The sequence below is a fragment of the Leguminivora glycinivorella genome, chromosome 8 (assembly GCF_023078275.1).
Source record: "Leguminivora glycinivorella isolate SPB_JAAS2020 chromosome 8, LegGlyc_1.1, whole genome shotgun sequence".
Taxonomy (NCBI): domain Eukaryota; kingdom Metazoa; phylum Arthropoda; class Insecta; order Lepidoptera; family Tortricidae; genus Leguminivora; species Leguminivora glycinivorella.
Window position 1 is genome coordinate 14494163 of NC_062978.1, and position 26055 is coordinate 14520217.

The following is a 26055-nucleotide window of genomic DNA, read 5'->3' on the forward strand; positions in this document are numbered from 1 at the left end:
ATAGGAAAGGTAACAGTTAGTTTTCTTACGTCGCCGACTAGCGTGCTCCAATCAGAATTTCAATCATGAATTCACTCACGCGAGCCACAGCCACTTCGTAATCCACGAGCGCTCTATTTATTACTCACACTCGCAACAGACAGCCGATGATCTTGAAGATCCGGCCTGATTTGATCGGACTATTAAATAATGTAAAATAGAGCTAGGTAATCATCGAATCGAATCTTGGAGCTTTGTAATAACGATGCGGTTTTACTCGTTTTATTTTGACTGGGTATTTTATTTTTACGACCCTTGAGACGAGGTACCATGGATTTTGGGGCAGCTAGAGAATTGAGGGTGTGGAAAAGCGTTGTTTAATGTGTATTATTCATTATCTTTGTGCATTTGACGCTAACAACTAAGTAGTTCTGAGGGATTGCCGACTCTCAGCGAACGGTCGTATGGGCTCAAGTCCCTATGTTTATGGGGATGGTATCTTGTCAGTAGACCGGGAGGTGAAATGAAGCGTGCGGCTTCAGGTCACTGGGAAAAGTACCGCGCACACGCATGGCCTCCACGTTCGGATACGGCCCTCCTTCTCTCGCCAATTGGGGGTTGCATCAATTTACTTGTCGGAGGAGCGAGGGGCGCTGCCAAGTCAAGGCGCGCGGGCTCCTAGCTCTAAGTCACTGGGCTGGAGCCGCTCAAGTGTATGGTATCCACGTCCGGCTATGACCTACCCTATCTCGCTATAGGACCTGCATCAACTCACTTGTCAGAGGAGCGAGCGGCGCCGTTGGGGCGCGCGGGCTCGGAGTCTCCGGGGCTGGAGCCGCTCATGTGCATGGCGTCCACGTGAGGCTGCGACACCACCACCGTGTTGCACACCGCTAGGATCAGCATGAACTCGCGCACCTGAAAAATACAAATTTGTCTATAGCGTCCTCATGCCATGGATCCAATCAGAATTAGTAATTGTATTAAACTGCGCATCAAGTGAATATAGTTTGGCAAGTGGAGTTTAAACAACGAAAAGTAGACTTTTAGTCTATGTCAACTCTAAGATAACTTCAGGGCTGCAAATAGCTGTCAATATGATTGTCTCCTATTAAAACATTCGACAGTCGTTGTGTATTATTTAACAAATTCACAGAAGGTAATCTGATAATGACTGAAATTTGAACAGTTGACTCGTGCCAAAAGTTATTTTGACATATTTAGTCACTGCTATAATTATTTCCATAGTAAAAATGAAATGAATTTCACCTTTTGAGTATGTTCATTTCCATTATTGTCGAGCAAATGTTGCAGCATCCTGGGGTTGGGCGAGATGTGCGTGACGGGCGTGACGATGGGCGGCAGCTCGAGCGACGGCTCGGCCGGCGGGCCCGGCGGGTGGTCGTAGTCCACGCCCGCCACCGCGCACCGCCGAAACAACATCTTGTTCTCCGTCAGCGTACCCGTCTTGTCACTGAACAGATAGTTGATTTGCCCCAACTCCTCTGTGATGTTTAACGCTCTACACTGTATGCGAGTGTTCGTCATCGGATCGTACATTTCCACGTCCTGGTGTATGTGGTAAACTTGCAACAGCTTCGTCATCTCTATCGTCACGTATAACGACACTGGTATCATAACTTGTAAGACGATAATGTACGTCCAAAATATTATCAGTCCTTCGTAGGCGGGTGAGTTTGTAGTGTTGATGAAATAAGGAAAGTTAGGGAGGCTGTAGTAGTTGTCGAGAAAGATCTTGCAGCCGACGGCGCCCGTACAGCAAAGGAATAATAGTACCAAGATGCACCAGATAACGTCGGTGTTCATTTTCTTTTCGAGCTTGGAGCACTTGTAGCGGGGGCCCCCGTTGTTGAGCATGGCCTTGGTCTCGTGGCCGGCGTACACGACGATGCCCTCCACGAAGTCGGTGTTCTTGAGCGTGCACTCGCGGAGCAGCAGGTGGTCGGAGTTGAGCGGCACGCGCTCCTTGTTCGGGTGTGAGATGGTTCCGGTGAACCGGTTGATCTTGGTTGACGGCCGCTCCACTTCTACTGTGCTTTTGAACTTCGATGGACGAAATGTTAAATGCTGAAACGAATAAAAAATATGTATGTAGATTGTAGGTATATTTTATTAGTTTTCACATTACTGCTGTCAAGTTATATGATCTTTTTAATGTTTATTTGTGTGTTTTTGAATAAAAGCCCGAAGACGTGAAGACCATTACCTATTACTGTATTATGTTGTTCGACTTATTCGGTACTACTTATTTTATAGGCACTATGAATAATTAGAATGCCAACAAAGTCATAAATCTGTAATTTGAGGACTTTGATAGATGTTCGGTTTCGTGAATTCCTATCCTAATATGTCATAGAGTCTATGGTTAGTAAGTCGGACGAAAAATACAACATCAACATACAATTCACGATGAAATATCACGTTGTGCCAAACAGTTAAGTAGGTACGCATTCATTCTGTGTGTGTCGTGCATGACACCTGTCGTTAATCTCGTTTTAATTGCATAGAACTTTAATAGTTCGTAATTCACGTTGATGCAACCCACAGGCGGCCATCATTTCCGATTTTTCTTTGTGTTGCTAATATCGGAGAAAGTGTTCCCACGCTTCATCTCTTTTGAACTTCACAGAGGGCATATAATGCCATCTGCATTGAAAGATGAAAATTATGTTTATATCTTTGTCTAACCTAGCTATGTCGGCTGTTTATTTTGAGCAGTTAGGCTAATGAGCCAGTTAAAATCAAGAAAAACAGTCATAATCACGTAATGAAAGCGACATGAATGTCAGCTTACAACGAGGCTAAACGTGGAAGCCCGGTGAGCTGGAACGGTGACACCGTTTGGAAGGTAACAAGTATCCGCTATGGACGCAGACCAAGTGGAGGAAATTATTAATGATCAAAGTAATGACGCCTCCAAATTTATAGGACATTATTTATATGTAATACACGCATGAAAACCACGTGCGGCCTTGACCGGATGTCGCTAGATGACAAAATTCGTCCTCCATTTTTTTGTGATTAAAATTCCGAATATATATCTCTCCCGGCCGTATCCGACCATGGTGACTGTCTTCAACTCCTTTGTTGATTACGTTGATGTGCTCGCATGTGGCTCACGTAGCCGATTTTATTTGCGAAAACCCGTGCACACGACGAGCATGACAGCACACCGTTAATATAATTATATGTTATGGCCGCAGGTGGGCGGGCCTTCAGCTCATCCCGTCGGATATCCAGTTCTAAAAGTCGACGGGACTCAAAGTCATTTGTTTTCTTAGCGACAAAAGATCTCCACACAGGGCGGTCGGCGGCTTGCTTCTCCCAGAGAAACGGGTCAATGTCACAGCTCTTCATGTGGCGTTTAAGCACATCTTTATACCTGAGGAGTTGCCCGCCATGCTTTCGCTTGCCCTCCTCTAGCTCCGAGTAAAAGATGCGCTTAGCCACCCGACCCTCAGCCATTCTTGAAACGTGGCCGCCCCAACGAAGTTGTCGTCGCATAATATAAACTTCGATCCCACCTACTTTGGCTCTCCGCAAAACTTCGGTGTTCCGTACACGATCGGACCAGCTGATCTTCAAGATTTTGCGAAGGCATTTAAGGTGGAATCGGTCTAATGCGCGGATGTGGCGACGATATACGGTCCACGTTTCAGAAGAATACAAGATATTAGGAAGCACAATCGCCATGTATATGGAGATCTTTGTCGCTAACGTTAAGTCATGTGAACGGAAGACCTTTGCATCCAGCTTACCAAATGCTGCAGCAGCGGCACCGATTCGGTTGTTTATTTCAGTGTCGAGGTCACACGTAGAAGTAACTGTGCTCCCCAGGTAACGGAACCTATCTACCTGTTTCAACACGTCCTCCCCAAGCCGGACAGTCAGTGTCTCGCGACCGCGGATGTCTAGTGACATAACTTCTGTCTTCTTAACACTGATTTTCAGTCCAAACTTGTTGCAGGACTCGTGAAAGTCAGTGACAAGTTCCTGCAGGTCACCAGGAGATTCCGCAATAAAGCACAAGTCATCCGCGTACATGATCTCTGTGATCACAGCGTACGAGACTTTAGTGCGAGCTTTGAATCTAGCCAAGTTAAAAAGACCAGCGTCAGTACGGAAACGGATGCGAATTCCATTCGACGAGCTCTGCCTCTGCAAGACTTCCGAATAGTATTTAGGTCAAATAGGGAACTTGGACGACGGACGACTCGCCACTTTCCTATATTAATCATTAATTCTTAAGATTAAGTGTGCTCAATGAATATTCAAAACGAATCCCATCCCATAAAGGGGCAGGCAGAGCACATGAAACTACTCAAGTTTTAATAATAAGGGGTTGAAAGAAAACGAAACTGTGACATTACAGTGACAGAGGTTGCCAGCCTCTCGTCTACGCCACAATTTAACACTTATCCCACAGTCGACTTCTACGACACCCACTGGAAGGAAGGGGGTGGTGAAATTCTTAACTCCTCACTACTCTGACTTATGATATGATATTTAACTCGCATGAAAGCAACGATTTCAATATTTATTTATAGTTGGAAATGAAATATACCTCAATTAATCGCGTTAATTAGTATATATCATCATCATCATCATCATCATCATCATCATCATCATCATCAGTTAATCGACCCGTTATTGACTTCATATAACCCACTACTTCTAGGCTCCTAACTCCTAACCTAAGAGACCTAAAATATACATGGAAGATTAAGATTACCATTTCTAAAAACCCGGGCGGTAACATCCTCTGCTTGAGGTTGGTCTCGCCGTCGAGGTTGCAGGTGTCGAGGTAGCAGATGCCCAGCGGGTTGGACGTGTGCAGCAGCACCATGTCCGCCGGCACCGCCTCGTTGTTGGACAGGTGCACCAGGTCGCCCACGCGCACGTCGCACCATTTCACTCGCACGTACCGGTCCACGTTCCTGCAGGAAAGAGATGGCTTGTTTATTTCATTCGGTCTCAATCACAATGAAAAACAGTCACATTATAGCGATCATAAAAATGACTAGATAATCTTATTACTTACTATGATAATTTAGCATTCATTGTTCTAATCTCTGTTAATACACACTTTGCTATTTGTATTACAATTAGAGAGGTAAAGGATATATACCTGGCGTGGTTAATCTTGGAGTTGAAGAGTAGGTATTTGAGTATTATTTCCTTATTAAATACCTAGTTCATTGAGGCCAGGGTGTTCATTGGAAACGACATTAATGGAGTAGATGCTGTTACTACACGGAAACTAACACTATTAAAGTACTTTTACATTCAAATTGATTCGAATTTTATGCATCAAACCAATTTGAAACAGTAGTATCTATACTCGTATATTGGGATTCAATCAATCAATCAATCAATCAATCAAAATATTCTTTATTCAAATAGGCTTACAATAAGCACTTTTAAATTGTCAACAGTGTACAATATTCATCTTATTCTAAATATCAGAGCAATTTATTGGTGCAATAAACAATATTGTTTTAAAACTACATTGATTTAATAAAATGATATCAATCTAAATTGTATAAAAAAATACTAGTATAAAAACTTCTAGAATAAATTCTAAATGTCAAAAAAATTGTGTAAAAATACATTGAATTATCAATATCATCATTAATAAGCTATATAATTAATGGTTTTCAGCAATACTTGTATCCCACAGTGTTTCATCATTCATGTAGTCTTGTGTGCTATAGTAGGCTTTAGAGATCAGTATACGCTTTACATAATGTTTAAATCGATTAAAAGACAGTTCAGTGATGGCATTAGGAAGTTTGTTATAAAATCTTACACAATTACCCATGAATGATTTTTTAATTTTATGGAGCCGAGTGAAGGGCACTGCAAGCTTATGCTTATTTCTAGTGTTTATATTATGTACATCACAGTTTTTCTTAAATTTACAAATGTTTTTATGTACATACATAATATTCTCATAAATATATTGACAATGCACTGTCATTATATTAATGTCCTTAAACTTATCTCTAAGTGAGTCTCTATGGTTCATTTTGTATATTGCTCGAATAGCCCTCTTCTGCAGAACAAATATGGTATTTATCTCTGAAGCACTGCCCCATAGTAAAATACCATATGACATAATGCTGTGAAAGTAACTAAAATAAACTAATCGAGCTGTTTCCACGTCTGTTAACTGACGGATCTTGCTCACTGCAAATGCTGCAGAGCTCAGTCTATTCGAGAGGGTAGCAATATGGGGACCCCACTGAAGTTTAGAATCTAAAGTTATGCCAAGAAAAACTGTACTATCTACCAGTTCCAATTCCTCATCCTTCACAACGACACTTGCTTGTTCATTTTTAGCATTACTCGTTACAAACTTAATACATTTAGTCTTTTTCTCATTTAACAATAAGTTATTAACACTAAACCAATTAACTACTTCGGAAATAGCATTGTTTACATTTTCACAAGTTTGTTGCTGACGTTTGACTTTGAAAATAAGGGAAGTATCATCTGCAAACAATACTATATCATGGTGGGTCTTTACAAGATATGGCAGGTCATTAATGTAGATAAGGAACAGGAAAGGCCCCAATATTGATCCCTGCGGTACACCCATAGAGACTAGTGACCCCGGTGAGCGCTGTCCATTCACGTCGACCCTTTGTATTCTATCGTGTAAGTAAGATTTGACTAAATTCAGTGCCGATCCTCTCACTCCATAGTAGTGCAATTTCCTGATCAGTGTTTCATGACAGACGCAATCGAAAGCCTTAGATAAATCACAGAAGATACCCAAGGCATCCAAGATACCCAAGATACGCAAGGATTGATTTGCGAAGACCGAGAATTCCAGGGATAATTTATATCGATAAGAATGCGGTTAAGATAGCATTTAGTGTTAAGGTGTCACAACAGTGCAATTATACATATTGCTTAGTCATAGTTATCTACAGTCAGCCATGAAGATTACAATGTGTTGTAATAATAGTTTTTCTCAGGGGACATACCCACAATCGTGATCGTGACTAGATATTTCTAGTGCATATTGATAACTTGGAGATATTAACGATGTACATAATAGTCATGTTGAATATATGAATTATATGAATATTGACAACTTGGTGGCTGTATGTGATATGTATTAAAGGAGTCAGGGTCGTGTTTTAAAATATTACAATTTATTATAAAATAAGTATGTACATACTTCCGTTTTATAATTAATATATTGTCCAAGTCTTTATCTATGTTCATAAAATATTTAGTTGGTAGGTATCTTCCATAGTTAAAATACAACGTGTTTCCGGTATCACTCAAAACCTCAGACACCCCAACTGATTTTTATTTTTTTAAACTCATCTAGAGTATTCATCTTTTAATCTGATGGTTACTTTTTTTAATTTAATTTTTAGATTTATGTACAGCTCTACTTGACTTTTAGCTCTACATTCAATAAAATAATTGCTAACTACCATCATAAACCATAAAACTATTTATTTGTGTACGTTACTGCAACGACATAAGGTTTACCAATAGACAGCTAAGATGTCACTGTAAAACACTTTAAAGCTTTGTCACAGTAAACTTCAAATTGGACAGGTAATCGCAGTAAGCAAATTTAAACCCAATATTCAAAATGACAAGGTTGTAATTAGGTACGAGTTCAATTTGTTATGACTTTTGATAAACATTAAGATTAAACTGACAAACAACCTCAAACTCGTAGCGGAAAAAATAATCGCCCAAGTAACCAGCCAGTATTAATACCCCTAAATACTGAAAAAGGTAAACAACCTCTAGCAATGCGATATACACAATGTTGTATTACGAGTGCAATAGAATAGGCACATAAAAAATAACTAATAATACAAATTTAAATAAAAATATTACCCCCATCAAGATATAGCCCAATCGATTCTACTCTCGATTCTGAACAAACTGTTTTCAGGTTTTTAGTGTTAAGTGAAACACGGTGTATAAAAAAAATCAATGACTAATTATAATTAACTACAGAGTTAGTGGACAGTCAGCTGGCGAGATGGCTGCCTGATAAAGTCCATCACGTCAGGCCGTTCTTTTCGCCTGAACAATGGCTGCTGAACATAGCTGGGCGCCGGCCTTCACCACTGGTGGTGCTCGTCATTTTTTCTTTAATATATGACATCTTATTTCGATTTTTACATACATACATACATACAATCACGCCTGTATCCCATAACGGGGTAGGCAGAACACATGAAACTACTAAAGCTTCAGTGCCACTCTTAGCAAATAATTCGATTCGATTTCGATTTTTAATCTATTTTATATTATTTATTACTGTCCGAAAAAAATACTACCATATTTTATTACGACATGAAAACCACAAAAAACATTTATAAAGTTTATTTTAACTTAATTAGGCAAAAACATCATTAGATTCATTAGCCATGTTAATCTATAGATTGTCTGCGCATGACGTAAATCGAATTGAGCACAAAATTTTCTGACATTTAAGTTATGAGGCATAAAGAGAGGATACGGTAGAGAAAATGCTAAAATGGAAAGGAGCCCCCCTTTCAACTTAGGAATTTTAGTTAAATATACAAGTGTTATTAACTAGATTAATCGAAAAAAAAATTCCATTCAGAAGTCCATTAAGAACAACTCAGTCAAAAGATATTTCAAAAAAATCTTTATAATCGAGGTTCCGCTCTCGACTCTTTCCTCCTTCAAACCAAAGAAAAGAGACTAACCTTCAAACATAATCAATCTGAACGAAATTTGAGAATCTGAATAACAATGAAATAATCTATGTCGGACAGTTTAGTTTTTTTGGTTAATTGTTACCAATCTTGAGTATCATACCTTTTTTTGCGCCACAATGAAAAAGGCCGTTTTTGGAAATTTATTGGCTCTAGAATCTTTAAAAAGCAGAATATCAAAAAAATCAAAACGGTCCGACACAGATAAAAATAATAACAATCTGTGTTTTCTCGCGTTAGAAAGAGAATTAATATTTTGAAAAAAAAACCCCGACTGCGACATAGTAGACCGATTTTCATGAAACATGGAAACTAAGAACGCTCCCGACTAACTCAGCTTTCAGACAAAAAAAACTAAATCTAAATCGGTTCATCCGTTCGGGAGCTACGATGCCACAGACAGACACACACACACACAGACAGACAAACAGACAGACAGACAGCCCATATAACCATAATCGGTCGCCGTTCCTACGCAAATCCTCCTATTTTGTGTACACACAGGTCTTCGGGTCTCAATGCTTAGTCGCAGTACGGTCGACGTTTAGTCGCGGCGACCCAAATGGGGACGATTGGTAACAGGCACAAATGGTCACAGAAGTGACAGAAGTGTGCACTACGAGTGCACACATTGTTACCGTTTAGCGACTACTTTCCCAAAATCATTCGTTCATTTCATTCTTTTCAAATGGCGACTGTCAGAGACGTCAAAGTAAAAAAGAAATAGAATCATTTGACATTAAAATGTAATGGCGTAAGAATTTGTTAAAGATAAAATATTGTTTGCATTTGTAATATAATGTGGGCTAATTACCATGGCCAATTAAATTGCTCGAGTGATTTCATAAAATAAGTCTAAATTTATCAACGCGCCATCAATTTACCTCAGTTTAACCAGTAATAATATTATTGACTACTCGGTGTTTGCGTGTTATGTATATTGATTGGTGAAGTTTTAGTGCTCCGGTGCATATACTATACTGAAATAATAAAAATAATGCCTAGAAAACCAATAAAGTTGTTAAAATATGGATTAAGACGGTAATATTCCATGTAAAAAACAGTCGCCAAACGGTCACCAAACGGTCGACAAACGGTCGCAAAATGGTCGCAGCGTACACGCGTGACCGAAAGCAGTGAATATTTATTATATTTTCAAAATGGCTTCATGTATTAATTTTTTCCAGGTATCCTCAAACTTTATAAACAATTAAATATGCCGTCGTACTCAGTTGCCCTCACTAAAGAAGATTAAAAAAAAATTGTAACGTGCGTACCGAGCTGCTGGGTTGTAAAGGATCGGGGATCATATTATTATGGTCTTCTATAGAGCAACTAGTATTTCACAATTGACACTTGTTGAAGTAGTCGTCATTAATATTACTATCAACATTAATTTCAGCGATCTGTACTTCTTAACACTTTCGCTACCAAGAACCCGACTGTCGGGCACACCGCTCGTAGAAGCGTAGCCGATTACATGGGGAAACCCGTATGTAGCGAAAATGTCGTAGCGCCGCGTAGAGCCCGGTTTCGAAAGTGTTAAGTCAAGATTTATGTATAGATAAGTGTCTACAAATTTGTAATGTTAAAGAGACATAAATAAAACGTAGTAGAGTAAATAATGTGTTTTTTTTGTAACCCAAACAAAATACTTGAAGTGTAATAACAGTAGATACGAGTGCGGAAAAGAGGAAAATCGATACGAGTAGCGATAAATTAATACACGAACGAAGGGAGTGTTTTACTTCGACACGAGTTGTGAATGTCCTTTTCGCACGTGTATCGTACGACGATTTTCAGTACCTAAATCTAAGCTAAGAGTTTCGACCAGACAAGAAATGAATCATTGCTTGATTTGCTCGCACTACTGCGTTAGAAAAAGCAGCATCTGTACTGAAAAAAAAAACTATCATTGCGCAACAGAAATTCTATTAATATCACAGTAAATACTCTATTTCATTTGATTCCTACTTTTATTGTGTAAAGCAACACTACACTTCATTTTTATCAATAAGAATTAAAAATTATATATTTAATACATTAAGTAACTATAAAGTGCTTATCTATTTGTATTATCATTCTGCACTTTTCTTAACTTTCCCACATTTCTATAAAATGTCGAAGAGTGCTTAAATGGTCGTCGTCGTTTATTATTATTTAATTCGCTTATATTTAAATGATTCAAAGCAACCAGTCCACAACTTCACAAGACAGTTTGAGAAACCTTCGTATTTCAGATTGTCATTTGCGGATACAGTGGTTTAGGAGCAGTTCGGTAATCAGACCTACACATGTGTGTACAAATTCTGTCAATGTCACTGTCAGAAACCGTTCTGACAGTGACAATGACAGCCACAAATTTGTCCACATGTTGTTACCGTTATGTGTGCAAACGTCGACTAATAAAGTGTCGTTAAAAGTCATTCTGACAGTGACATTGACAGCCACAAATTCGTACACATTTTGTTACCGTAACGAGTGCACACGACGACTACATTTTGTTATTGTATCAATACGGTCGCATTGTTTGCACGACGTTACCACGCGTTATGTCACATTTGACAGTTAGTTACTGATTTGAAGATTTTGCGACTGAAATGGTTGTATGGGAGACACGTTAAACTTATAACACCCAGTCGTTTTTGCGTCGGGGGTTAAAAAGTAGCCTATGTCACTACTTATTGTCACTCTCCATCCCTTCAACTATCTCCACTTAAAAAATCACGACAATTCTTCGCTCCGTTTTGCCGTGAAAGGCGGACAAACTAACATACACACACACTTTCCCATTTATAATATTGGTATGGATAATGAATATAGTATTGTGGACTTATTGGATAACATTTATCACTGTACTCTAGGTAATCTAGGTATAAATGACAATACTACATTACAATAACAATAGTCTAGATAGTAAATGTTCCTGTTACTATCGGTCGTAATCTTTATTGTAAAAGACATGTGGTTGATTCCGTCTTATGGACCGATTCCGTTTACGAGTATCTATTGGAACTATGTAGGTTACATTTTTAACCCTCGACGCAAAAACGACGGGGTGTTATAAGTTTGACGTGTCTGTCTGTCTGTGTGTGTGTCTGTCTGTGGCATCGTAGCTCCCGAACGGATGAACCGATTTAGATGTAGTTTTTTTTTGTTTGAAAGCTGAGTTAGTCGGGAGTGTTCTTAGCCATGTTTCATGAAAATCGGCCCACTAAATATGTCGCGGTCGAAGTGTTTTTCAAAATTTAAATTTTGTGGTTATTTATTCTTCTATGTTCTTCAACAAACTATTAGCGATTGCTTCTAGTTTCATTCAGGCATCAAAAGCACACGTGACTATTACCTGCAGTTAAAAACAAAAAAAAATAGTATACGCTCGTGGACTGAATAGCCGTAGTCCCTACGACTGAATTATCCATTGAACTTGAATTTATCCCTAAATCTATATCAAATATAAATGAGACTTATTTTAATTATCAGCCTGTAAGGAATGTCCCGGTAGCTTTTATTGTTTCAAATTCAATACTTGTAGTTCTGTGGGGATGAAGGCTAACAAAATATGTTTGTGAGCGGGGCTGCAGATTTCGCTGATTTGAATTTTAAAATCTCATATAAGTCTGATATAACTCATATTCCTCCCCGGATATTTTGAAGTATTTTAAATATAGCTATATATCCCTACAATTCATTTTACCTAATTATTTATTTCTTTTCTTGCACAGTAATTCTTTGTCTAAGTGCATGAAGTAATCGATATGGTCCTATTTAGGGCCGGCGTTAGCGTCTCGGTTTTCGTTTCATGGTAAACAAACGGCTCGACAAAGCAACAGGTGACGCAACGAGCCATTAAGATCGACCGACTTTAAGCCTTCTATTACAGAAGGATTCCGCACATCCACTAAACTTTTACATCTAGGCTAGGAAACTGACCAGCTCTATGTACCGATTAGATATTTCTGGTATGCTGTTTCCAACGAATTTCCCGTTAGATATGTTAAAAACTGTGCAGTACCTACGGTTTTCGTTATCAAGCGAGCAGAATTCAATTTGCTACTCAAGGTTAGCGCCATTAGCGGAAATTCTAACGTTTAAAAAATCAGCAGTCACCACTGTCGTCATTGGGTTTGGCCTGCGAAACGAAAGCGATCCTGTCCCGATCCTGATCCTGCGCAAGTTCCAGACAGTTACTTTCACGTGAAGCTGAAGCCGATTGATCGCTCGTCGTAACCAAGAACGCCCGCTTGACAGCCAGATAGTCTCCCATTCTCAGTAGGTAGTCAAACCAAGTACTCATTTTTTTTTTTTTGGGGTAAAAAACCTAAAATGTATCTGATATCTGTTTAATCTTACAAATTCTGGATATAAGAGGTACGCAGGCGCAGTCGGATATAAAAATAACTTATGAATACATGCAAGTCATGACAATTTGTATCATATTTAATCCTATAGCGAACATAAAGGGTTTGTTTAAAAAAATATATTCACAAAACTTTAATTATAAATCGATATAACCAACCATCGCACCGATCACACACAGGGTAAAACATGTCACCTAAAAACTACTCGTCATAACAAAGCATACTCATAAGAGAACGAGCCACAATGTAAGTAAATAATGGCCACACAACGGTGGGAACAACATTGACCCAGTCCGGCGTTAATAACAAAACGACTTTTAAGCAGTAACAACAATGAGTCCTTAAGTCTTTCACTCTTAGCCAGTGGTGGTAAGGTCCGCGATAACTGCGCCGCGGAACCTTAATAAACATCGTCGCAGACAATGGGCCGCGATCGCGACCCGTTCAGTACAACGAAAGTGATTTGAGAGCTGATAACCCACTCTTTGCTGTTTGCGTACTGGCTTTCTAACGTTTTCCTTCAATTCATTTCTAGCTGTGACGTCAGACGTTTTAGTCACGGCACTGTATCCTTTGTTGTGGTACTTGTGATACAGTGAAAAAGGGAGTGTCAAAAGTACCCATAGGTATGGGAACAAGAGAGAACGGGCTCAGCCAATCATGTGAAATTTATCTAAGGGTTCACGCGTCATGTGGTAAATGTATGTGTCAACACTCAACACTATGAGTATTAGCTACTTGTATTACTCATAACATATTTACCACTAAACACAGATCAATACAACAAGATGGCCCTTACAGGGCGACTCGCGGTCACCAAGCATACGACAAATCAGGTTTATAAAAGTTTGAACGCGTGCGACACCGATCAGTAGCGCCCAAGTATACGACCCGCTAACAGTGTCCGTGTCCGCTCGGGAAAAAATCTTAAATAATCAATTTTGGTTGCAAACAATGGTCTCTTACAGCACAAAGTGGTGTGGCAAGTCTTCTAACACTTCTACATGTAAAAAAGATGGAACAACATTCCACAGTTAAGTCAAATTAATTATTTTGTTGAATATTGTTTATTGTCCGCGGAGTTCATTTATACTGGTCAATATGGTTGTGCTGAGCGGCGCCGAGGCGCGTCCATCCCTCTTTACCGAGTTAACAATGTGATATGCTATCCCTTTCACTTAACGACTAGGCATGGGGCCATGTTAGTTTATGTCTGTTGCGGGAACTTCGTACTGCCGTTCGTACCATGTGCTACCATTTTATGAAATATAAAAGAAAGCAGATTTGTAATAGTGAATAATTATCTAGAATCTGTAGAGTCTGTAGTGGTATTTAGTTCATTGATTAGTTTAGAATATTTAGTTGGTTATTTAACTTAGTAAACGTAAGTAAAAATGCACAGTTTAGTTATTAGTTACTAGAATGATTTTTATTGAGATGCTATCACAATTATCATCCTCCTTGCGTTATCCCGGCATCGGCATTCGCCACGGCTCATGGGAGCCTGGGGTCCGCTTTGGAAACTACTACCAAGATTTGGCGTAGGCACTAGTTTTATGAAAGCGACTGCCATCTGACCTTCCAACCCGAAGGGTAACTAGGCCTTATTATAATTTAATTATAATATTATAATTTGTTGCAAAACAAATTCACCACAGTACTGGTACCGGTACCATTGTCTATAATAGACATGTCCCATTCCCATCCCTACTGCTAATCATAAAGGCGCGCCATTATTTGAAACGACCAATGGCAGCACCGTGCGCGCCCGCCTCACCCCGCAAGGATTGGTGATTTGCGTCTCGAACAATATCGCTTGCATTTGGCTTCTAGTGGGGTGTTCTGTGCCACTAAATAATGGAATAAGTTGCCCTGTAAATAATGCACATCCTTTTATCCTCTACCTGGTTTGTATGATCAGTAAAAATTCCGTGGTTTTTAAGATGACGTAGCGTGAACCTTTCTTTTTTTTTACAATTCGCTGGTAACTTGTGTTCCTTGTAGATCTGATTAGACTCTGATTTTTGCGTCAATAATATTTTGTCACTGTTCTATTATAGTGGGCATTGGTATTTTGATACCTACAGATCACGTCGGGCTTCCCCTGAGAGTCTAGTCGCTCAGTTCTATTTGCAGTTGGCGCTGCTAGGGTTTGCAATCCGGATATTCGAATATCCGAATTATTCGAATATCCGCCAATATTTTTATCCGAAAATATTCGAATAATCCAAGTGAAATTATCCGGATAAACGGATAATTTCTATAAACATTATTTTTTACTTATAAGTAATATATTTAATAGATAGACGTCACTGAAACCAATTTCGATCAATTCTTAATACGGACAATGTTATTGCTAACAAGTTAACACCTATTTATCTTCAAAATCAAACTAATATTTACAAAACAAAGAAAGCATTCGTGGACAAGAAGTAAGCAGAATGCCTCACCCCACGCACTCAGTTCTTATCAAATATTCGATTAATTGGATGATTTAAAAAAACAGAAAAACGTTCAAGTATTATTTTTTAATATGAAAACGTTACCCCAACCTACTTTCATTACTGCTAATAGCTAACCTGAAGTTATCTGTAAAACCGTACTTAATAAGGGAGATTTATACCTAGATTTCCTGGTCCCTTGTTTTTTTGAAATTGAAATTTAGCGCCTCACTCCGAATTTAGCTGTTATCAGTTCCATGGCAATTTAGTACGCCAGAATTCCCTCCACTTCACTTAGAAATATAAGGCATTTTCCTTTTAAGTCCTTAGTTACTTACATTCATACACAAAAATCGGTCTAATTACTACTTATACTTTGAAATCTTAGTCGATCTACTGATCAGCTTGGAAACTAAAACCCATCAAATTGCTGCCGAGCAATTTGAGGCGTTTTGGATTTGAATATTTAAATAAGTTCGCCTTTGTACCTCCTCCTTCTTCATTTTTTTAAATTTTATGTCTTGTATATTTTATGTTGGTGGTACAATACTTATTTATCGCCTCTCCCCTTCCATTGGTACTTTGGTACCAGCCACTGTGCAACTAAGGTCTAAAATGATCCACACCTGGATAGGAAGTGTCTTCGACTAATTGGTCTTCTCTTTTTTTGGTTATTCTGTTTTGAACGAGTACCTATGCTCAGTTGCTCATTCCTGTTCTAAGACCCTAACCAGGACGCTTTTGTTTAGAGCCTACGAAAAGAGTTTTCAACTTTTTATATTAAGTATCCGATCCGGTCCAAGATGGCATCTGGTACGGGCGTAGGCATTTATGCAAATGACTAGTGACTACAGTGGTAGTATCAGCATGGGCAATTATGCCACTGTCTTTTAAGCCGAGACATACGCAATAATTACCTGTGTACATAAGAATATAGTTAGACAAATCCAAGGAAAGAATATCTATATACTCAGCGACAGTCAGGCGGCACTCAAAGCCTTCACATCGCCCAGAGGTGACTCTTGACTGGTATTAAACGGCATCCAAGCTCTTAACAAGCTTGGAAGGCAAAACAAGATGCAACTGGTATGGATACCGGGGCACGAAGGCTTCATTGGCAATGAAAATGCTGATGAACTTGCCAAGGCCAGGTCTGAAGACAACGTCACAAGGAACCATTAAAACGGCTATGAAGGACCATACAAAGGCTAATCACCAAAAAGAGTGGGATGCCCTGGTAGGTCTGAAGCATTCAAAGCTCTTTATGCGGAGGGTAGAATCTGGATGGAGCAAAAAGCTAGGAAAGCTAGGCAAAAGACAACTCCAAATTATAACGGGGGTGTTCACATGCCATTACGGGATCAAAGGAATGTTGGCCAAGATGGGACACGCTGACTACACAGATTGTCGCATGTGCGGCGAAGAGGAAGAGACCGTCAGACATCTAATGTGTGAATGTCACGCCCTCGCCAGACAAAGAATGAAGAACTTTGGAGCAGGCTACCTAGTACCAAAGGACATCAGAGAGCTACCCATGAGCCTCATCATCCGATACGTGGAGATGGTCGAGAAGCTCCTGAATAGCTAAAGGATCTTAAGATCTAAGGGGGTAATTGCACAAAAGATCCCGATGGGTCGAAGTGTATCCGGAAGGGCCCCGCAGATTTAAGATGAGTATCCGATCCGATCGAGCGAAGGACCGACTCCTATACATTCTCGAAATCATTCAAGGCGCCATCTTTGATTTTTGCCTTTGACATCCTTCCTATATCCGATATCGGAACGGATAATATGACAACGCTGTATCGCCTATAACCATCATCATATCCAATGTTGTTGTCTCACCTTCCACTCTACACAAGCCATCCTCTCTACCATCCATTTCCAAGGTAAAGGTGTTGTCAGAAAAACTTCTCGTTATACGTAACACCTAACTAATCACTACTACTAACTGTCTTATATCGACAGCTCACTATCTGATTGCAAGATTCTAGTCATAGAACTAAAGATAGAGAGCTAGGTGTGTTTTAATTTCTACAGTTTGCTGATTTACGCAAAAAATAAATAAAAATGTAGGTAAATTTCGCATTATGGCGCTCATCTATCTCAGCCGTTATCAATTCCACGCTTTTACGCACCTGTAACATTAATTTTGTTCCATTTAATAAATTATCCGAAATTATCCGAATTATTCGAATATTCGAATAATAAAAATTGTATTATCCGAATTATTCGAATTTTAAAAATCCGTCGGATAATGCAAACTCTACCAACACATGTGACGTCACGAAGCTGCGTCTTGACGTTTGTAACTTACGCTCTTTCTGCTCGAAGTAGTAATAAGAAGGGATTTTCTCATTAAAATAGCAGTTTTTGGAAAAATAAAAAAATACGTGTATCTTTTAGTATTAAGTTCTTTCAAACCAAACAATAAAAAGTAGTACTCAAAAATATGAAATGTTGTCAATTTCGTCTGCCATAATATTCACTAAATCAATTAGTAAGTAGTTCAACAATTAGTAGTGGTGGTAACGTAACGTACAATTCGCTGTACGTAAATAAATGTCTTTGTGATAGATAATGTTTACACTGGCGACCGAGGCGTATGAAGAAATATTGGAAAGCGTGTCAAGAGTGGACGTGACCAATGGATGAGTAAAGAGACAAAACCTAGGCTCCTCGTGGCAAATCTGAGCTGATGCAATAGACGGTAATTATCCCACTGATCAATACAATACTACCGCAGAGGGTTGAGACAATCTAATTAAGATGAATACACACAGATACAAATATCTGGAGTAGAGTTTGTACAAAACAAGGTTAACTCGGTTAATGTCAACATTGTCAACGTAGGTCTTTCCCGGGAAAGCCCCGCCGGCGCCAATGTTCCAATAACTGTATTAAGTCACCCGTTGCCCCGTCGCACGGAAATTACCCTAATTTTTAGAAACTATAGAAATAGGGCATGCCGATTCCTGAACCCGATGACTGCCGTACTATTCTGTACCAATTTATTTTATGAATGTAGGCAATAAAGGTACATACACACAAAGGAGATATCTGAATGAAGCCTTCTATTATTTTCTTACCAGCAAGAGCGGATCCAATTTTGTCAGGATGACCCCCGTCATGTGGTCAATTTTTTTTTTCTCCATGAGTACTTTTGTTTAGTAATATTATTTAAAATCTTATTAGCCTGTTCTACCAACCATCGCAATTTATTTAGCATCAGAATATTTTTGAAGACGCAATCAGCCATGTACCTTGTAGATTGAATGACGGAATCGTTAAAGTTACTTGTTAGTTCGGCTTGGTAAACGCCATCAAGCCTATCTTAATCAGCTGTTACGTCACCACCATAAATACGTCCTTTAAACGTTACTTTGCGGCAATTTAAGGACAATAATGAAGTCAGCATTACTAAAAATTATCTATGACTATACTTCTAATGTAAAAATAGGTAAGGTACAGCGGGGCAAATCTCGACTGGGGGCAATTGTAACTAATGCATTTTTTCCATTATTACACTACCTCTATTATGTTGAGTTCTACATGTATCCACTGAACACGCCTACCATATATAACCGGTGGACACTATATTTAATAATAAAAACATTGCAAAACATGGAAGAAATGGACCAGTTACATTTGCCCCCAGTCGAGATTTGCCCCGCTGTACCTTATTTCAAATTCTAATTTAATTGAAGTTTTACGAGTGGTAGTCTGAAGGTGTAATCATGTAGTCGGCATCGTCCGTGATCGATGAATTCGATGATGCAAGCTGGTCATCAAACATTCGAGTAAACTGGAGGGTGGGGGGAGGGGCGTGACTCACGGCCCGTGTTAACCACTCGTGGAAAAGCACTAAAAGATTTACTGGCCTAATAAAGGAAAATTTTCGAACAGTCATTTTGAAAATTTACCAACAAAATAGGTACCCTGAATCGGATGATCGGTTATACTTAATATACAATATAATATATTATAATACTATAATACTTATTTATAAGTATTAAACCTAACTGTCAGTTTTATAAATAACATTAATTTACTTTTGTATTATAGCGAGGAAACTACAACGCAACAAAAGCGTTTATCACTGCTTCCAGTAGTTCCACAGACCGGTGGTAAATCATCTTTATTACTAGATTCACCTACTTTTATCAATTTTAAACCAGTTAATTTGACTTTATTCAAGGTCAAACTACTTTACCCACTAGTGGATAAAATGCGTTTTTACCCGCTGGTATTAAAGGACAAAACACGTGTTTCCGAGCTAGTGAGGGGAAAATACGTTACATACCATTATACCAGCGGCTCTGTGAACTGTAGCATGCAGACCTTCGCGATATGCTTAGTAAACTTAGATGTCTTAGATCTTCAAGCCATTATCACAGTCAAGTCTCATTGGTCTTAAGCGGCATAGGTATTATACAATATATTGGCGCTTATAAGTTATTTATGGCAATTTCTGAATTTTGGAAAATTTCTAAAAACTGACTCGACAAAAAAAAGAGTAATGCTATGCATGTCAGTGCCAAGAAGATAACATTGTGAGTTACTTTGGTGTCAGTCTAAACACTACTTAGTAGTAAAAACAAATGTTGTCCAAGTACCTATACATGACCAGTTTCTAAAGCAACTGAATTAAAATATTTTTAGGCAGATTACAGGCACGACTATTTACGCACTTCGAGTCACGTGAAGTGTATTAGGTACTCTTATTGCCAATGTGTATAACCACAATTTGCAACGCTACCAATTGAACTTATTACAATCTGATGATGTCGATACAAATACCGTTGGAAGGACGACGCACGCGGTCCGCACGGCGGCGAGCTAAGTGACGATGACGGGCAATTATTCCGCCAGTCTGTCGGTGTTTTACAGGTTGCACTTCGGGGAGTGCGCTCAAGAGCTACAGGAGCTTATTCCACCGTCCCCATTCTACCATCGGACTCTTAGACGCACGGTCGGTTTCCATCCTTACTTGGTAGATATTCCGCGAATTCGCACGAAGCGCTTTGCTTCTTCTTTTCTTATGCGCACTGCCAAGGAGTGGAATTCCTTGCCGGCGGCTATATTTCCGAGCTCATATAACCCGGCAACCTTCAAATCAAGAGTGAACAGACATCTTCTGGGCGAGCTCACTCCATCGTAAGCCACGACTTTGCGTTTGGCTAGTCTGTGGCCAAGAGTAAGCCCATCTATAATTTAAAAAAAAACTTGTGATAGCAATTCGTAACGTACTTCTAGATAGGTATACTATTTTCAAACGTTATGCCTGGATTTAATGTAATTGTGTAGGTTAAATGGCCTACTTAAACCACCACACCCAATTTGATTAATTAGTATGTCCTTACTGAAATGCCAACAAGTTGTCGATTTGCGCCTAAAGGTCACAGGATCTCTTCCTGACGTGTTAATTTAGGTTGAAATGAAAACGACTAACCGGCGTAGTTAAATAAAACATAAATACTAACGTAATCCTGCTATGGTTTATTCATATGGGCAAGGTGACCGGTGAACACAAGACCTGCCTTATGTTATGTTTGGGTTTTATACGGCCAAACATTCATTTTGGTCAATTTATGACAGAATGACGAAGTCGTAGATAAAGATAAATACAACGTAACTGGTGTTTTCCGTAAACAAAGAGTGCAACTGAATGGATGTAGCCGATGTAGGTATTCCGGTGCGTCTGGCCTGGCCTGGCGTCCATACAAGTAGGTATCGCTATATGGCGCTTCACTTTCTCCGATCGGGTATGTAGGTGAAGCGAGGCTAAATCTGTGGAAGTGTACCTATGTCATCGTTACGTGGCGGATCTCGCGGACTCACAGGCAATGTGAAGGTCGGGACATTCACTGGCCTCACTGCTCGACCCGCTGACAATGCGACCAGGTACTCGTTAATGTGATTTATCACGCGTGATGGCAAATACTGTGTGCTACTAAATTTACTAACTGCCGAGTGCCGGCTATTCCAATTATTGCAACGAAAAGACCGTAAAGAACTAAAATGGAGATCTTTAGTTTCATGTATAAAGTCCATGAGAGCATGAAATAATGTTCTTAGGTATCGGAAGATAAAATTATAGTCGAATAATGTACAACATCCCAACTAGCAAAAGTCGCGCTTACAACGATCTCAAGACTACATTTTTTTGGTTTTATATTGATTCTATATCATCGTATAATCCTGGATTTGCGCTGGGCACAATTATAAGCGTATTTATTTTAATATCGTTCTAATGTCACTTTTATTGCATACTGTTTGCTTTTACAGTAATCATGCCAAAACTAATTTAAGCCTCCTTAGGCTAATATCGCTTTCAGGTAAGTATTTTATAAGCCTGCATAGGCTTATTTTAGTCCAACGTTAGACTCTTATGAGCCTAAACAAGCTTATTTTGATTTTTGTACGACAACACGGTACGCTTGGTCTGTAGCGTGATAATATAAAAAAAATGTTGTGACAAAATAAACACTGAAGGTACGAATTACCATTTAGTAATACTTATAAACTTATAATAGCGTGTTTATTATCCTTGGTGCTTCTTCATATTGCGCAGTAAGTATTTGGAAAATATTATTTACTGTAAAATGGACCCTTATTTACACTTCAAATTTCATGCGCCCACTCAAATAATAGTATTTTGTATCCTCGTTAATTATTTTATTTCTATATTTGCAGTAAAAAGACGCCATTGTTATAGTTGCATTTTCTCAGTGCGCTATTAGACTATTATAAGATCATTTACATAATATTAGTATTCTTGAATACCAATGATACGGCCATGTTTAATTAATTTAGGGTTCCTTGCTTTACCTATATAAAACCTCATTTTCTTTATCTTGACCTGATTTTATATCACTTGACCCTATAAAAACAAATATACTTATTGTTTTTACTTTTTATTTAAATGGCAATGTTGGTGATGTGAAATGGTTGTATACTTACAATTGTGTTCCCAAAATCGATTTAAGGTCTAATCACTTTATATTGATCTCATCTATTGTTTATTTAAGTATGTTTATTCTATATCACGCTAATATCGAACTAAATTACTGCTATTGATCTCATAATAGCTTTAAATAAGGTCACAAAAAGATGCACTATTGTATTTTTATGTTATGCTGATATTAGTCTGAAGTTCTTACAAAAGCATTTATTAAGGCTATTATAACATCAAATGATCCAATATCGCTCTAATATCTTACTAAACTACTGCTATTGATCTTATAATAGTTTTGAATAAGATGAAAAAGGCATGTACTTATAGTGTTTTTATGTTATGCAGATATTAGCCTGACATTCTTACAAGAGCATTTATTAGGACCATTATAAAATCAAATAAACTTAGAGAAGGGGACTATAAGAACATTTACTCTCAAGAACAATGAATCTACGTGAATGTTATTGTAGAAGTAAGAGGCTTATAATAGTATTATAAAATGCGCTTATATACACATATGAGACTAAGTAATGAGACAGAGAGTTCTAGAGTGCGTACTAACTTGTCTAAGGCTAATATAAGAGCATAACATTTTCTAAAACAAATATTAGAGTGCTATAAGCCCACTACCCTTATAAAGTGCGCAATCCAAGACTATTTTGCTAGTTGGGATATCATTGAAAAGCTGCACTTTATGATCTCATCCAAGCTTGCGGCTATAGATCCATGTTATTTATATCTGTGGGTTAATGGGGAGATGTACCTATCATTTATAGTGCATCGATAAGCGTTCCGTGGCATTGGCAGTCTGTTGTCTTGTCTGTTTACTGATCTAAATTCAAATCAAAATTGTTATCAACTAATAACGCTACAACATAAAAACAAATTCAAGTAGACTTTATGCAATTTAGCTGCAAGTTTTTTGGAAGTCTAGCCGCAAATACGTGGGCGGTCGATCGAACCGAAGCTTATCAATAATTCCTGAATTGTCGACAAGTTACCGTGTTGCTTTGCAAGCGATGACATTGCTCGTCTATAGAAAATAAACATGGGAACCTTATGAAGCACTTTCAACATATGAAATGCTTTTGATGCTGTTGTGTTATTTTGCTAAATATTTTTGTTTAGCTTTCGGACACTACACTACAAATACTGTAATTATTAACGAAATCAGTTATAACAATAAAAGTATACACTTATTCAGGTAAACAATCAAGTATAGATCAATATCAGGTTTGAGCGTGGGTGGTGCATCATCAAACATGACGTTCTTCCGCCTACGTCGCGTTGCTTAGTCCACTCGGAGGACAATTAGGTACATTAAGAGCTAAGAGTATAAGATGGAAAAAGCAGTTCAGTATTCTATACATATTACTAAGTATACACTGCACGAATCTGTTACTAAATATTTCTCGTTCGGTCAAAGATCGATCCATTTGCAGCTATAATTACACTAGTGATGATAGACCGTTTACTAAAACGATTTAATTCACTAATCCACGGCGAACAATTGAGTAGGCTATCGCCACCGCTCCGATAGTGATTTAACGACAATTTGACGACTTACGTTAATTTACGAACCTATAGTAATTACAGTGGACTTTTTCGTATACATAGAGATTAGACTATTCGAGTAAATACACAAAATTGAAACACGCGTAGGTCATTATTGTCATTAACAATATTTATTTTTATGCAGTTAAATATTTAGCTACTGAAAATACAAATGTGTTTTAAATTTTTCAATAAGACCACGATTTCATATTAAAATAACGATTTTTTATTTTAGGATCGAGGTCGTTGTTTAAATTATAATTAAAATTTTAAAAAAACCGCCGACCGCGACATAGTGGGCCGATTTTCATGAAACATGGCTAAGAACACTCCCGACTAACTCAGCTTTCAGACAAAAAAAACTAAATTTAAATCGGTTCATCCGTTTGGGAGCTACGATGCCACAGACAGACACACACACAGACAGACAAACAGACAGACAGACAGACAGACAGACAGACGGACAGACAGACAGACAGACAGACACGTCAAACTTATAACACCCCTTCGTTTTTGCGTCGGGGGTTAAAAAATGGTCATTATCATTTCTCAAAAACCGGCCAAGAGCGTGTCGGGCCACGCTCAGTGTAGGGTTCCGTAGTTTTCCGTATTTTTCTCAAAAACTACTGAACCTATCAAGTTCAAAACAATTTTCCTAGAAAGTCTTTATAAAGTTCTACTAATGTGATTTTTTTCATATTTTTTAAACATATGGTTCAAAAGTTAGAGGGGGGGGGACGCACTTTTTTTTCCTTTAGGAGCGGTTATTTCCGAAAATATTAATATTATCAAAAAACGGTCTTAGTAAACCCTTATTCATTTTTAAATACCTATCCAACAATATATCACACGTTGGGGTTGGAATGAAAAAAAAAATCAGCCCCCACTTTACATGTAGGGGGGGTACCAAAATAAAACATTTTTTTTTCATTTTTTATTTTTGCACTTTGTTGGCGTGATTAATATACATATTGGTACCAAATTTCAGCTTTCTAGTGCTTACGGTTACTGAGATTATCCGCGGACGGACGGACGGACGGACGGACGGACGGACGGACGGACAGACAGACATGGCGAAACTATAAGGGTTCCTAGTTGACTACGGAACCCTAAAAATGGCTGTGACATAGGGACATCGCTAAACGACGGTGGCAAGCAATAATAGGGCCCGCCTAATGGTAAGTAGGAAATAAACGTAGCTTAGGGGCAGCTTAATTTAATTTAGTTATTATAATAAATTTTGGAAAAAAAAACTTAATCGTATATTTAGTTTATTTTTATATACAAAATATATACTATTAAAGTGGCTTACTCCCTCACGAAGGACTAAACGAAAACATGGGACATTATTTATTGGACTAACTACTATACGAACTTATTTTTTAACCGACTTCAAAAAAGGAGGAGGTTCTCAATTCGACTGAATGTTTTTTTTTTTATTTTTTTTTTGTATGTATGTTACTCGATATCTCCGAGAATCGTGGACCGATTTTCAAAATTTTTTTTTTGATCGAACCGGTATAACCCCGAGATGGTCCCATTGGCACCAAGTCAGGGTCTGATGATGGGATCCTGGAGAAATCGAGGGAACTCTTCAAATGTTATAGGCACATGTAATGTTTTTAGTCTATTTTTCAAAGGTACACCAGTATTTACGTCTGATGGTAATAATTTTATGTGGCTGAGCTGATGATGGAAGGTCAACTCCTCAATGGTTAGGAGTTAAAGGATAATTCTTTCACTACTGTACATGTATTCGGACTGATGCATATAATATCACTAGGAACCACTAAAAATCAACTGAGCTGATGATGGAAGGTCAACTCCTCAATGGTTAGGAGTTAAAGGATAATTCTTTCACTACTGTACATGTATTCGGACTGATACATATAATATCACTAGGAACCACTAAAAATCAACAAATAAATAAACTTTTTAACAAAAAATAAAACCGCCTTCAAAAATAAGCGCGTTACAAAACACGGAGAAACTAAAAGCCAAAAATAATAAACCTT

The 26055-nt window shown here is 38.3% G+C and overlaps 1 protein-coding gene across 2 annotated transcripts in view; it reads right to left on the minus strand.

The window, feature by feature from the left end:
- The window catches only part of LOC125229179 (phospholipid-transporting ATPase VA), a 131494-nt gene that overhangs the window by 26306 nt on the left and 79133 nt on the right, over positions 1 to 26055 (minus strand). For both annotated transcript variants that reach the window (XM_048133972.1, XM_048133970.1), the window contains exons 2-4: positions 4733 to 4937; positions 1249 to 2067; positions 755 to 897 (exon numbers count right to left, since the gene is read on the minus strand). In XM_048133972.1, coding sequence (XP_047989929.1) covers positions 755 to 897; positions 1249 to 2067; positions 4733 to 4937 — 1167 coding nt within the window. The remainder of the gene's footprint in view (positions 1 to 754; positions 898 to 1248; positions 2068 to 4732; positions 4938 to 26055) is intronic.